The following is a 13,879-nucleotide window of genomic DNA, read 5'->3' as shown; positions in this document are numbered from 1 at the left end:
TGTGTCCTGAGGTTCATGCTTATTGTACCAGTGATGACTAAAAACTTTCTACCAGGTGGAAAGCTAAGCACTAACAGGGTTATTTAATTTGAGCCTCACAATTATAACACCTATGAGGTAAGTACTTTATTATCCTATTTAAAGATGAGAGAATGAAGCTCAGAGAAGTTGCACAGTGTGGTGATTCTCTCAACATCCAGTCCCCTTCTTCTGGCAACCAGCGTCAAATGTCCCAACCCTCTCTCAGTCTATGTGGTATGAGCAGGGCCCCGTGCACAACTCCAGGCCTAAGATAATCACATCACTACACTCCTGAGTGATTTCTCCCAGGGAAGGCAAATGATCTGAGTTCAACTGGAGTGACTCCTGGGACTTTATAGGATCTACCACATAAGAGTTTCTGGCTTCTCCTCTGGACTTGAACTTGAGAGGCTGGGAGGCTGAGACTGAAGGCGGTAAGCAAGCAGACCCAAAGATGGAGAGGAAGCATCTGCTTGAGCGCCGAATCCAGCTGTGCCCAAAGTCACCCCTCTTTTAGTCACATCAGCTGTGTTAGTTGGCTAAGGCTGCCACAACGAAGTGCCAAAAGCTGGTGTCTTGAAACAACAGAAGCTAATTCTCTGATATTCTTGGGGGTTGGAAGTCCAAAATCAAGGTGTCAGCAGGGCCATGCTCCTTCATAAAGCTCTAGGGGAGGATCCTTCCTTGCCTCTTCCTGGATTCTGGTAGTGGCCGGCGATCGATCGTGGCGTTCTTTGGCTTTGAGTCGCATAACTCCAGTCTCTACCTGTAATCACATGGCCTTCTTTCCTCTGTGGCTTCACCTTGTCTTCCCTTTGTGCAATTTTGTGTCACATTTCCCTCTTCTTATTATAAGAATGTTGGTCATTGGATTAAGAGCCCACTCTAATGACCTCACCTTAACTTGATTACATCTTCAAGGCTCTATTTCCAAATAAGGTGACATTCACAGATACTTATCTTCTTGGGGACACAATTTGGCCCACAACATCAGCCAAAAAATTCCCTCTAATATGAACCATTTTGGATTGGGTTTTTGATCATTTGCATCAAGAAACAGCTAGAGTCCTGGCCAGGTGGCTCAGCTGGTTGGAAAGTCATCCCATTGACCAGAAGGTTGCGGGTTCAATTCCTGGTCAGGGCACATACCTAAGCTGTGAGTTCCATCACGGGTTGGGGCGCATACAGGAGGCAACTGATCAATGTTTCACTCTCATATTGATGTTCCTCTTCCTCTCTCTCTCTCCCTTCCTCTCTCTCTCTCAAATCAATAAACATATCCTCAGGTAAGGATAACAAGAAAAGAAAAAGAAAAAGAGAGACATAGAGTCAAAACTCACCACCCCAGATCTGAGTCAACAACTGAGACAGAGAGCTATGCCCTCAATCACACAGCCAGACTCTACGCCTCTTCAAAACGCCTCTCTTCCAAAAGTCAGTGGCTACACTTGGGGCAGAGGCCCAGGGTTAACTGTCTTCCATCTGCCTAACAGCACTGCATACAACACAGTCAAGGGACAAGAGTGATTGCTATCTAATTAATTAACCAAAATTCATTAGCCATGGTTTATCATAGGGCACTAGGCTGAAAGATGGCCAGGATTTTTATCTTGGAAATAAAAAGTTATTGATTGTCCGCACGGCTGCCTTTCAAGATCTCCCCTTGATTTTGAGAGATCACCTAAGGTGGTGATAAGAACATGTCCCCCTCCCCAGACATTTAATTTTCAAAATAGACCACCAGCCATGCCCCTTTTACACGCATGGCCACGTTTACTCCAGGGCCTGTGAGAAGGCTGTCATTTCAGCTTGTTACACTGAAAAGGTGAAAGTAAAACTGATGTCTGTAGAATCATTTTAAATGAAAACTGCTTCCTAGAGGCAAGCTAAGGAAGCAAACTGATTGAAAGAGAGCACAGACCTTGGGCAGGCAGGGTACTGGCATGCAGACCCCGTGTGAGAGGTAGACATCAGGACTTCTGAAGAAATCGTTGTGTGTCAAAAAGCCATCTTTATATGAGCTCCCTCTGGGTGTGTCTCAGTCTTCTCACAGCCTTTCCCCTTGTATCTCTATGGCTCAACTCTCTCTTCTCTTCTAAGGGAGGACACCGCTCAGATGTAGGCCCACTGTAAATCTAGGATGAGATCATCCTGAGATCCTAAACTTGATTATATCTGCAAAGACCCTATTTCCAAATAAGTTCACATTCATGAGGGGTGGAAGGGGAGGGACAGCAGTTAGATGTACCCATTGGAGGGCGGGGAGGGAGATTTCAATCAGTACAGTAGATTTGGGGTAAGACTCAACATATTGTATTTTCCCCAAAATACAGAATGACTCTTTGCACTCTTTGCTCCTAAAATGACTCTGATGTAGGTGATCTATAGATCATATTCTGTGAAACATTTAATCCAGTTGCTGAGGATTCAAAAATGAACAAGACACGGTCCCCTCCCTTGGAGAACCTACTGTCTAGTGCAGCGGTCGCCAATCTTTCAGACCTCACGGACCACCGGTTGACGACTGCTGTTTAGTGGAAGATACAGACAGATGCACAGATGATTAAAATACACAGTGTGGCCTAGTGATGCCAAGCGCCGGAGTCAGAAAAACCAGGGATCCAACTCCTCGCCTCTGGCTGTGAGGCTCCAAGCAAGTTCTTAGCCTGTCTGAGCCACAGTCTCCTTATCCATAAAATCAGAAATAATTTATCCCTCACCCCATTATGAGAACGGGCCATGTAAAATGCTTAAGATCGAAGATGGACCTAAATCGTCACTAGCTATTGCGAAGGCGGGAAGCATTTTGCATTCATATTCCCATCCCCCCGCCCCTCGCTCTGTGTCTTCCACATCCTAAGCCTTTAATGAATGCCTGTGGAGGGGAGAAAGCGTAAGTCTGGGATAGGCAAGACATGTCCTGGATCTCAACTTACTCTGCAAGCATTTTCCGAGCACCTTGTGTGTGTGGTGCTCCATGTAGGTGACTGGAAGAAAGCCAAACAAAACACACAGCCTAGCGGGGGGGGGGGGGGGGGGGGGGCACTAGATTACAATACAGTACACCTCCTTCCTTTGGTTTTCCAACCTTCATGTTCCATTCTTTTGTATTTCCTTAGTATTCGTATAGTTTGGGAAGGCCTCTCCCAAACTATACCATATGCTCCAGGAGTCCTTTGATGGCAAGAAAGGTTCTGTCTTCACCACTGAATCCCAAAGACCCGGCAATGAACCTGACTCCTAGTAGGCATCCGGTGAGCATCTGTGGGTGTGGTGAATATTCTGCTGCTATTCCAGAGCCCAACACTGGACTCCTATGAAGAACCACCTCCAGCCTCCTGAACTGCTGGGTGTGATTCTTGATGGGCCAAGAGAACAGAGGCCCAGAGGATCTATTCCTTGGCATAAAGCCTGAAAAGTTGGGGGAGATGGGGACAGACTGCAATACAATGGATCATCACGCTGTACAGTTAGGAGTTTCCAATTACTAGACCAAGAGTAAACAAATTAAACTACGGAAGAAGCTCTGGCATCTCATTCCTCTTCAGAACTGCAACGCTTTGCACGCACGAGACATTAAGGACGGTTCCCGGGCTGCCCTGGAGGCCCAGAGGACGTTCTGAAGAGAAGGTCACGGCGCTGCATGTGTGCACTGGAATAAGGAAAAGAAGCCCCCTGCACCTCGGGACGGAGGGTAGTTCTCAGGAGGGAGGGGAGAGCACATTTCCGGTGGATGGTCAGCCTGCCTAGGTGACGTGGGTGACTGCATCACAGGGCCAGCAACCTGTGAGAAGGAGACATCAGCAAGCCCTCCCACCTGGGGAGGTCAGGGAGCCCCTCTCGAGTCAAAAGCTCTAAGGGTGGACTGAGGAGGAAATTGGGTAAGCGTCCAAAACACTGACCCAGCGTCACGTGATTATGACAAATAGCGGGGCGTGGCGTTCTCTGCTTCCACAAATCCAATGACTCCGCACCTGTTTCCTTTGGTAGGCCCACAGGAAACCCATGTGGATTTCATTGAGCGGTGAATGAATGGAGGCTAGGGAGGACCCTGAACTCCCCCACCCAGAGCTCCATTGCAGGGAATGCCACCTGGCCCAGTGTTGCCCCAGGGCCCGGATTTCCTGGCACCACCTTCCCACTTCAGCGCCGGGCGTCCAATCGCTTGGCTCCAAAACTGGCTGCTAGGAAGGCAGGTGGGGCTTGGCGCCCTCTCCTCCCTCCCGGATCCGGGCTCCACGCTCCAATCCCCGGCCCAGCCCCGCGGAGGGAAGGCCCCTCCCTCCCCACGGGCTGTCACCAGATGGCGTGGAGGAAAGTGGCCCGGGCTAGACCGGGAAGAGCGGAGGGGAGGAGCAGCGCACCTGGCGGGTCGCGCAGGGCCGGGCGCGGGAGCCCCCGGTGCACGTTCCCCCCGCTCCGTGCGCGCGTCCCCGCCCGGCTCGGCCACCCGGGGGGCACGGCCCGGCACCGGGGCCGCTCACCCGGCCCTTCCCGCCTAGCCGGCGCCGCGGCCTCACCTCGCTCACCAGCCCCTGCCAGTCGCTCTCGGTCCGGTCGCCGTTCATGGCCTCCTGCTGCAGGCGCGGGCGGGCTGCACGGACGCCGCCCTCCGCCGCCTCCTCCTCCGCCTCCTCCTCCGCCTCCACCTCCCGCACCGCCGCCGCCGCCGTCGCCACCGCCCGGCCCCGCGAGGGCCTGGAGCCTCGAGCCGCTGCGCCGCCGCCGCCTGCGGCCGCCCGCGCTGTCGCCTCCACGTCAGCCTCGGCGGGAGGAAGGGGAGGAGGAGCCGGGCCGGGCGGCCGCAGCCACAGCCCCGCCGGCTCGCCCGGCGCAGCCCGGACCCCTCCGGCCGCCCCGGCCCGCCCCGGGCTCTAGGGAAGGGGCGGCCGGGTCTCAGCCCGGAGGTAACCCCTGACCCCAGCACTACCGCTCTGCAGGGCAGGAGGAGGGCTGGGCAGCCACCTGTGTGTCTCCCGCAAGAAGCGCATCCCTAAATCCTGCCCTTTCCCGACCTCCATCAGCCCCCCCCCCCACCCCCCAGATTCTCTTCCAGCCCCACCGGGCTTGGCTCTGCTCTCTGATGTAAAGCACATTCTACAAAGATTTGTTGAACATCTGAATGAGTGAACCACGTGTTTTATATTTAACATTGTTTTTCAAGCTACTACGATTTATTTATATTTATTTCTTAAATGACCAGCTGTCATAAATAGAAAGAACATGTAAAAGTGAACAGTGAAATGGTATTGAATTCTAAATAGGTCCAAAAGCTGAGCATGACGCTTAACACGTGGCAGGAGAGGGCTTAAGACGTATCCCGGACAAACTGAGACTTCCTCTAAGTCAGAGGAAGGACTGAAAGCGGGTGGCAGGGCAGGTGAGTCTCACAGGAGTTTGTCATTCAAGGTGCTTTTCCTGTGCCACCTAAACCCCTCTCGGGGACCATCCCCAACAGTGAGCCTTTTGTACCTGCACAGCCCTGCCTGCCTGTGGAGATGAGCAGGTAGGTTGAGAGAAGCTGTGAACCCGTTTTACAGGTGTCAATCACCACTGCCAATATTTATTTATTACTTGTAGCCCCTATTGATCCTGGATCAGCCCGATGAGGTAGATGTTATCCCCATTTATCTGATGGGGAAGCAGAGATTCAACCAGGACATCTGGCTCCAATAGGCTCTCTTCAGCATCTTGGGAATCTACCAACGAAGTATCACCTCTGGGAGTTGCAGAGATTGGGACTCTGATGTGGGCCTTGTTTTGTTGATGTGCTAGATGGTTTGCAAAATGGTGTGAATCCTTTCCTGCCTGTGTCCCAGCCATTGTCTGTAACTTTGACCCTTGGCTCAGCCATGTGACTTGCCTTGGCTGATGCAATGTTTGCAAACAGGGCTACACAAAGAGGCCTGCAAACACCTGTGCAGACTTAGCCTTGCTTATGTCCTTGGGAACCTGTGATCCCCACCATAGAAACAAGCCCAGAAAAGCTTGCTGGAGGATGAGGGACTCATGGCCAACTCAACTGCCACATATGTGAGCGAGGCCATTGACACCCAGCTGCCGTGCATGAAACCAGCAGAAGAACCACCCAGCTGAGCTTTGCCCAGTTTGCTGCCCCACAGGTCACAGGCTACATAAACTGATGTGGTTTTAAGCCAGTGATGTTTGGGAGGGTTTGCTATAGCTCAGTGATGGCGAACCTTTTGAGCTCGGCGTGTCAGCATTTTGAAAAACCCTAACTTAACTCTGGTGCTGTGTCACATATAGACATTTTTTGATATTTGCAACCATAGTAAAACAAAGACTTATATTTTTGATATTTATTTTATATATTTAAATGCCATTTAACAAAGAAAAATCAACCAAAAAAATGAGTTCGCGTGTCACCTCTGACACGCGTGTCATAGGTTCGCCATCATTGCTATAGATCAACACATAACTGATACAAATGGTGACAGTAGCTGAAGAGCCTGGATGGCCTCCCTGGCAGCACTTGAAAAGCCACAGCCCCTGGCATCCCGACCTGCTGGGTCCTCATCTAAAGAAGATTCTACAACAGATTCTGGCAGGCCAGGGACTAGGAGACTGCCCGTCAGCACCTTTATTCTGTGCCTGTTGTATACAAATCCTATACTCACCTGGGGTTCAATAGCATTGCAGACCATAGTCCCTGTCCTGGGGCCTGTGGGGTTTGCAATCCTTACCATTGAGGTTTTGCTCTAGGGAATAAAAAGAGAGAAAAGGGGGCTAGAATGCAGCTAAGGCTTCTGACCATGCTGGGCCACCTAATCTATTCTCTTTTTTAATCCAAGGAAGCAGAAAGAAGGTCATCCCTGAACTGAACATCTAGGATTAACTCAGCTCCAAGCTCCTGTTCTTAACAGCCTGATGTCTCATGCTAAGAAGCAGGTACTGTCTGCCAATTTATTGCCCTCTGGCAAACCATCTGGTTTCCTTCTGACCTGTCGATGAAATAGACTGTAGGAAGAGTGGACATAACTTGGTCCATCTGCCTTCCGCTGCCTGTGCCTTGCTGTCAGCTGGCATTCAGGTGGGAAAGCAGCCTGCCCCTTCCAGTTACCACGTTTAGCTGAGGCTTTCAGTACCGCTGCTCCTTGGCAACGGTCACTGATACTTCAGGCCGTCAGCTGCCAAGGACTCTTACATTAGAGGCCACGTACCTCTGTGCGAAGTCATTTCTCCAATTTGCTTTCCTTCTCTGAAGTAAGTCAGCCAGTGTTTAAGGTATTTTAAAATATAATTAGGGCCCAGCCTGTGTGGCTCAGTGGTTGAGCGTCGACCTTTGAACCAGGAGGTCAGGGTTCAATTCCCAGTTAGGGCACATGCCTGGGTTGTGGGCTCAATCCCCAGTGTGGGGCATGCAGGAGGCAGCCGATCCATGATTCTCTCTTATCGTTGATCTCTCTCTCCCTCTCCCTTCCTCTCTGAAATCAATAGAAATATATTTTTTAAAAACAAATATAAAATCGGGGAGGAAAATCAGAGTGGCAGGCCTCTTCCCTCCCCAGCCTGTGGAGAAACTTCCAGCTCAGTTGAGAACGGCATCTCCAGGAGCTGGGTCCTCCTTAGAGGTTTCATGCCCCACCTGCCAGCTCGAACCTGCCTCGCTTCTGAGATGTGATGAAATCACAAACCAAGGCAGTGTTGCTGCGAGCGATTCTTTTTTATCTCTTTTCATTTATGGAGCCTGACATTGAGTAATAATAATAATTAAATGCCATTTAAGCTTTTAGGCACCTATACCAGAAGGCCTCTAGACACCTCATCAAGAGCTGCCCAGGCTGACGAAAACAAAGCTAATTATATTGTTGGTTAGCTTTTTTCTTAAAAAAAAATGAAAAATAAGGAAAACTGCTGACCAACTCTCCTTACCTCTGATGAAAGCAGTACATTAAATGCTTCATCCGACAGTCCATTTGCACAGAACCAGTTTAAAACCAGCTGCCCTTGACTTGAATTTCCCTCCAGGAATTAAGTATTAACATGTGACTCTAGCCTCTATTTTCTTCCTTTCTTTGTTTTAAAGTTAAATTTCATTGTATTTGCTGTAGAAAGAAGCTTGTAAAATCTCCCATGGCCTGGGTAAATTGTTATAAATATTTTAGCTAATTTCTCACATTTTTCTATGCATTTATTTGGGAGGGGTGTTGATTTTTTTCTTTGGTGTGTTTATCCTATATTTTCTACCCTTTTGTAAATGTAAAATAAAAGTGCTATTAATAGCAATTACGTATTTTGAAAGCCCACATCAGAAGGGTTTATTTCTTTTTTATTTTTCAAATACAGTTGACATTCAATATTATTTTGTACTAGAGGCCCGGTACACAAAATTTGTGCACTCAGGGGGGTCTCTTAGCCGGGCCTGCACCCTCTTGTAGTCCAGGAGCCCCCGGGGGATGTCCAACTGACGGCCTAGCTCTGCCACAGAGGCAGAAGAGGCTCCTGCCACTGCCGCTGCATTCGCCAGCCATGAGCCAGGCTACTGGCTGAGCAGCGCTCCCCCTATGGGATCGCACAGACCCCCAGGGGACAGCTCCTGTGTTGTGCGTCTGCCCCTGGTGGTCAGTGCGCATCATAGTGACCAGTTGTTCCACCATTCGGTCAATTTGCATATTAGCCTTTTATTATATAGGATTATGGACTATCTTCCATATGCTATACTTTACATCCCCGTGACTATTCTGTAACTACTGATTTGTACTTCTTAATCCCATCACCTTTTTCACCCCGCCCCCCAATCCCTCTCCCCTCTGGCAACCATCAGTCTGTTCTCTGTATCTATGAATCTGTCTCTGTTTTGCTTGTTCATTTACTTTTTAGCCTCTATTTTCATGTTCCCTTAGCTCCCTGAGAAATCTCTAGGGACCCAATTTTTCCATATAGATTCATAGCCCCGGGGCCAGTTTTATTTATTTATTTCTATGCACCTATATTGGTAGAAGAAAGTGCTTGGATACTTTTGAATGATGCTTTTCACTTTCAAATGTTGGAGAGGGGTTTAGATGTGGAAACTCCAAAAATAGCTTGATCGAAGATATTAAACCAGCAGATACTGATGACAACAGAAGAAAACAAAAAAGAAATCTCTGGAGAGACTGGGAAAGGGCGACGTGAACTTTTTGTTACAAACCTGAGCCTCTCGTCGCAGGTTTTCTACTGATTTGCAGGTTGACTCTGGCCAAGTCTCAACAGCCCCAGACACACGGGGGGAAACCCTAAAGCGTTTGACACAACTTCTCTCGACAGTATTTTCAGTTCAAATTCTGGCTGCCCAAGCAAAAATGTCAGCGTTCTCATTAAAGGAAACGAAGCAAGTCTGCAGGAGAGGTTTTTGGCTAGGTTTTTCTCTGAACCATGCAACTGGGCAGTATTCACGGCCACTCCCTTCCTTTTCTCCTGCCTGAATGAAGAAACCAAGGCTGATGGGCCTGGGAAGAAAATGATTCATAATGACTGTGGTTTATAGTGGTAGATACAGATTTTTTTAATTAGCTCCATGAGAGCCAAGGTCCCCAATCCTTGCTCTTGTCAAGAGAGGGCCATTTTGACAGGTCCTGCCAGGAGCCCCCCTGGGCTGGTTGCTAAATGCCCTCCTTTTTTCATGATCTCATCTGGGGTCAGGGGACTGCAGGTGCCACAGTGCACTGCGGTCACGGTCACGCTTCCTGCAGAGCCTGGAGACCTGAGGTCCCCTGGGCCACTGGCCTCAATTCTATAAAAGATAAACCTCCTCTCTTCCCCCTACCTGGAGACACTCTGCAAAGGGCCTCATCCATTTTTCTCCCAGGGCTGGCAGCCAGACAACAGACAGACAGGCAGGGGATCCTGGCCTGGTTCCTGACTCAGAGAATCCTCTGTCTCTTAGCCCCCTGAGCTCTTGGGCCCTCACTCTGCCCGCACTAAGCCCTCCCTGCCCAGCAACAAACAATCAGTTGCTGGCTGCTGCCTCCCTGCCCTGCTGGCTGCCAATCAGCCCAGCAACAGGGGGTGGAAGTAAGTTCTACTCCCCGCTGAACCACCAGGAGGTGCTCAAAATGACTGAGTGGGGCTGATGACAGCCTGGCAGGCTGGGGACCCGCAATTGTCATCCTGAGGTGGCCCAGGCTTGGGCGTGATTGGCTGGGGTGTTGTGGGGCAAGGAGTGGGAACTAGGGGGAGCAGAGGGGCAGCTCCTTCTACTGATGGGAGAGTTCCAGGAGGGGGAACCTATAGGAAAGGGCGATCTGCCCACGGAGGCCAGATAGGAAAGGAAAGACCAAGGGAGATGTGTCCCAGGGCTCCTGATGAGAAGCCAGAAAATCAAGAACCGGGGGAGAAATGGGAAAGCAGGGGTGGGTGGGAGAAAGACAAGTCAGGCTCCAGGGGGAGTGGAGTGAGCAGTGGCCCAAGGAAGGAGTTAAATGGAAGAGAGACAGGGAAAGTCACTCGTCTCTCAGATTATTCAAATTTATTGTACTTATTGATAATGAATTTCATTTCTTCTGCATGGGGGGGATATGATTCAGCACAAATTTGATGTAAATTTATGGAAATGTAGGTGCAGAGAGGCTGCGGGCAGGAGCTGCCGGCGGGCAGGTTGCCTGGCCCTCCCAGAGGCGAGGTTACCGCTCTCTGGACTTGGGGAGCTGGAAATAGAAGCAGCCGCTTTGGGGGCCACTGGCCTCAACTTCAGGCCAAGAGAGGGGCTGACCCTGTCGCTCTGGAAGGGGTAAAAAAAGAAGTCTGATGGCCGTCTACAGTAGAATCACCTACGTTGTCCTCCTGTTTGATTTTTTGTCTTGGGGTGGGGGGGAGGGTGGGGGAAAGGAGCAATTTTTATCCAGTGGAGAGGGTCAGGGGAGAAAGAAGAAGGAAATTACCATTAACTAGAACCTACTGTGTACACAGAAGTGGCTAGAGAAGCGACAGAAATGTTGTTTTCCCCTCTGCACTATGAAAGACTAATGGGGCTTGGGGAAGGGGAAAAACGAAAAAACAAAGAAAACAATTTGCTAGAGAGGGTGAAAAGGTGGCATTGCATATAAATGGCCAGAGCTGGTAAAATATTTCTTGTCCATTAGGCTGTCCTTCACAGCACTGAAGGCTGATTTTTATCTTCCCCCCTCAAACCAGGTCACGGCATTTATCTAAAGATGCGCCTCTCCCAGCGGGTCACAGCCTCTGCAGCCTGGCCATGACCATGACAGTGACAGCAAAGAGGACTGTTCATAGTGTGGGGGAGCCTCTCTGGACCAGGCCTCCCTCTGCAACTGGAACTGCAGTGACACAGGAGATTCAAGACAGCAGAGACCCGCAGGCCAAGGGTCTCACTGTCCCTTCATCCCGTTAGACAGATATTCTCGTTTTCTGCCAAATCTGCTATTCCTTTCAATGTCCAAACAGTTGTGGGCCCCCGAGCTGCTGCATGCGGCTTGCCTGCTCTGGAGGAAGACAAAGAGGTGGTTAGCTGCAGCCCACAGCCCGGGTTTGAAACAGGCATGTTTGAGCGAGTGTTTCAAAGGATGGCAGTGATCTGCTCATTTTTATTACATTCGTGGGGCAGAATTTGTCAGCCCTTGGTGACACCCATTATAATGCTTTGACCTCATTCAGTCACCAAAGGGCAGATTTCTCTTTGTTCTCTAACAGAAACACAACATGGCAAGTAAACGTGAGTTCTAAAACGAGACTGTCACCAGGGGTATTTATGAGCCTATCATGTCTCCGCTGTTGCACTGAGAAGCTCACCTTTGGAGAAGGAGTCATATATGTGCCCCTTATGGGCCCTCGTGTGACACGGTGGTTGCTATTTATGAACCCTGTCTATTCCCATGAGACAGGAGGAGTAATCTTAAGGTGATATAAGAGAAACTTAGGAGGCTTTCCTTTAACATTATAGGGTCATTAATTCACTTGACAAACAATTGTGTTTTTATTTTTAAATTTAAAAAAAAGTTTAAATCCTCACCCTATTGATTTTAGAGAGAGGGGAAGGGAGAGAGAGAGAGAAACATCAATTGGTTGCCTCCTGTACAAGCCCCAACTGGGGATCAAACCTACAACCTAGGTATGTGCCCCGACCCATGATGGAACCTACAACCTTTCGGTGAAGAGGATGACACCCCAACCAACTGGGCCAAAGCACAACAAGCGTTTCTTGAGCATTTGTACGCTGAGCTGGGCCATGGGGATGACAACCAGGCTTGGACCTGGCTCTGTCCTCGAGGCTCTTCGTCCAGCGGCCTCAAGCAGCTGAGCTCTACAGGAACACAGAGAAATGCTCCAGGACCGGCCTCTTCAGCTAGGATGTCACCCAGGCTTCAAGGGCCAGGAATGGATCTTGGGAGCTGGGTCCATTTGGTACACTTAAAATGGTTAAAATGGCAAATGTTATGTTATATCTATTTTTCCATAGTAAAAAAAAATAGTAAAAGAAAAAACCTTGAGAGAAAAGAAAAACACTCAGAAAATGAAAAACCAGGTAGGTCCATGTGGAAAGCTGAGACGGGGCAAGATCAAAGACACAGAGGCACAGAAAGCACCCTTTTGGCCAGTTTACTCACAGATGCCAGAGTGTTTAAAAACGAGGAAGCAATGACCCCTTTCCAAAGTGAAGGGAGGAGAAATTGGACAAGAACTTTAGAAAGGGGGCCTAGGGAGAAGCAGGGAGTGTGCAAGCTGGGACGTCTTCACCTCTCTGTGACTTATCCTCATCTATACCATGAGCAGATTGGGCCCGATGACCTTGAAGATCGGTGACTATGAAATAAAAGCAGAATTTTCCATTTGAATGGAACTCTGTACAAAAGGTTAGTGAAGGTGATACTCATATCATCCAAGAGAGCTTACAGAGCGTTAGAAGTGTGAGGAATCTTAGCAGTCTGGATCCTTATTATACAAGAGAAGAAACGGGGGCCCAGAGTGGTAAAGGTCACAGAGCTTGTAGGGACAGAGCTGTGGCAAGAGCCCAGACTTTGGATTCTCGTGCCCTGCCTCTTTCACAATGCTTACAGGTTGGCAATATTTGAGGTTCCTAAGAGCAGAATTCTGGTTGTCTATTGCTAGTCAATAAACTTCCCCAAACCAGTGGCTTAAATATTAACTTATCACTGTCTCTTGTGGTTTTGTGGGTTGACTGGGCTCAGGTGGAGTCTCCCAGGTAGAAGTCAGATGGAGGCTGGGGCTGCGGTCCTCTGAAGACATGTCTGGGCTGGATGTCCCAGTTGGCTCGCTCACATGGCTAGTAGTTGATGCTGGCTGTCGGCTGGGAACTCAGATGACTGTCCACTGGAGCACCTACTCATGTCTCTCTGTGTTGGGCTTCCCATAGCATGGCCCCTGGGTTCCCAGGGGGAGCTGCCCAAGGACAAGTGCTTCCAGGGAATGGAAGTGTGTCTCAGTCCATTCTGGTTGCAATAACAAAACACCAAGAACTGGGTAACTTAAAATCAACAGAAATGCATTTCTCACAGTTCTGGAGGCTGGGAAGTTCAAGGTAACGATGCAGGCAGACTCAGTGTCCAGTGAGAACCCACTTCCAAATGGCCATTTTCTTGCTGTGATCTCACGAGGTGGAAGGTGAGCTCTCTGGGGTCTCTTTGAATAAATACATAAATCCAAGACACGAAGGCAAAGCGTGCATGACCTAATCACCTCCCAAAGGATCTCCTAATACCATCACCTTGGGGTTAAAATTTCAACATATAGATTTTGAGGGGACAGAGACATTCAGACCACAGCGACGGGGAAGTTGCCAGTCCTCTTAAAAGTGAGTTCTGGAATTGATATAGAGTCACTTCTACCATATCCTTTCGTTCACAGTTCCTCCTAAGCCAGCCAGATTCAAGAGGGTAGATAA

At 49.4% G+C, this 13,879-nt stretch overlaps 2 protein-coding genes across 8 annotated transcripts in view; one reads left to right on the top strand and one right to left on the bottom strand.

Annotated features, from left to right (window-relative positions):
- CCDC149 (coiled-coil domain containing 149) overlaps nucleotides 1-4,683 on the bottom strand; it is a 100,383-nt gene extending 95,700 nt beyond the window's left edge. For 5 of the 6 annotated variants that reach the window (XM_059674219.1, XM_059674233.1, XM_059674242.1 and 2 more), the window contains exon 1: nucleotides 4,542-4,670. In XM_059674219.1, coding sequence (XP_059530202.1) covers nucleotides 4,542-4,589 — 48 coding nt within the window. In that variant the 5' untranslated portion in view covers nucleotides 4,590-4,670. Of the gene's footprint in view, nucleotides 1-4,541 lie in introns of all 6 variants that reach the window. The other variant, XM_059674226.1, reaches the window with a different exon arrangement.
- Nucleotides 4,315-13,233, top strand: LOC132220758 (basic proline-rich protein-like). 2 transcript variants are annotated; one of them, XR_009449858.1, is made up of 3 exons: nucleotides 4,894-5,401; nucleotides 6,834-6,930; nucleotides 11,155-13,233. XR_009449858.1 is itself a non-coding variant. In XM_059674281.1 (2 exons), exons 1-2 carry the CDS (start codon nucleotides 4,325-4,327, stop codon nucleotides 6,869-6,871), a joined length of 642 nt encoding a protein of 213 aa, XP_059530264.1. In that variant the 5' UTR covers nucleotides 4,315-4,324; the 3' UTR covers nucleotides 6,872-8,202. The 2 variants fall into 2 exon arrangements, 1 of the variants encoding a protein (XP_059530264.1); XM_059674281.1 differs by lacking the exon at nucleotides 11,155-13,233 and having other exon boundaries at nucleotides 4,315-4,928; nucleotides 6,834-8,202.
- The last annotated feature ends 646 nt before the right edge of the window (nucleotides 13,234-13,879 follow it).

The sequence above is a fragment of the Myotis daubentonii genome, chromosome 1 (assembly GCF_963259705.1).
Source record: "Myotis daubentonii chromosome 1, mMyoDau2.1, whole genome shotgun sequence".
Classification (NCBI taxonomy): domain Eukaryota; kingdom Metazoa; phylum Chordata; class Mammalia; order Chiroptera; family Vespertilionidae; genus Myotis; species Myotis daubentonii.
The sequence above is the reverse complement of the archived record's forward strand: the minus strand, read 5'-3'. Positions and strand labels throughout refer to the sequence as shown.

What these genes read in the sequence shown, in the direction of transcription:
- LOC132220758 (XM_059674281.1), top strand. Translation starts at nt 4,325, where the DNA reads ATGGCGTGGAGGAAAGTGGCCCGGGCTAGACCGGGAAGAGCGGAGGGG. An exon ending in GGCCGGGTCTCAGCCCGGAG is followed by an intron (nt 4,929 to 6,833) that starts GTAACCCCTGAC and finishes TTTTAATCCAAG; the next exon opens with GAAGCAGAAAGAAGGTCATC.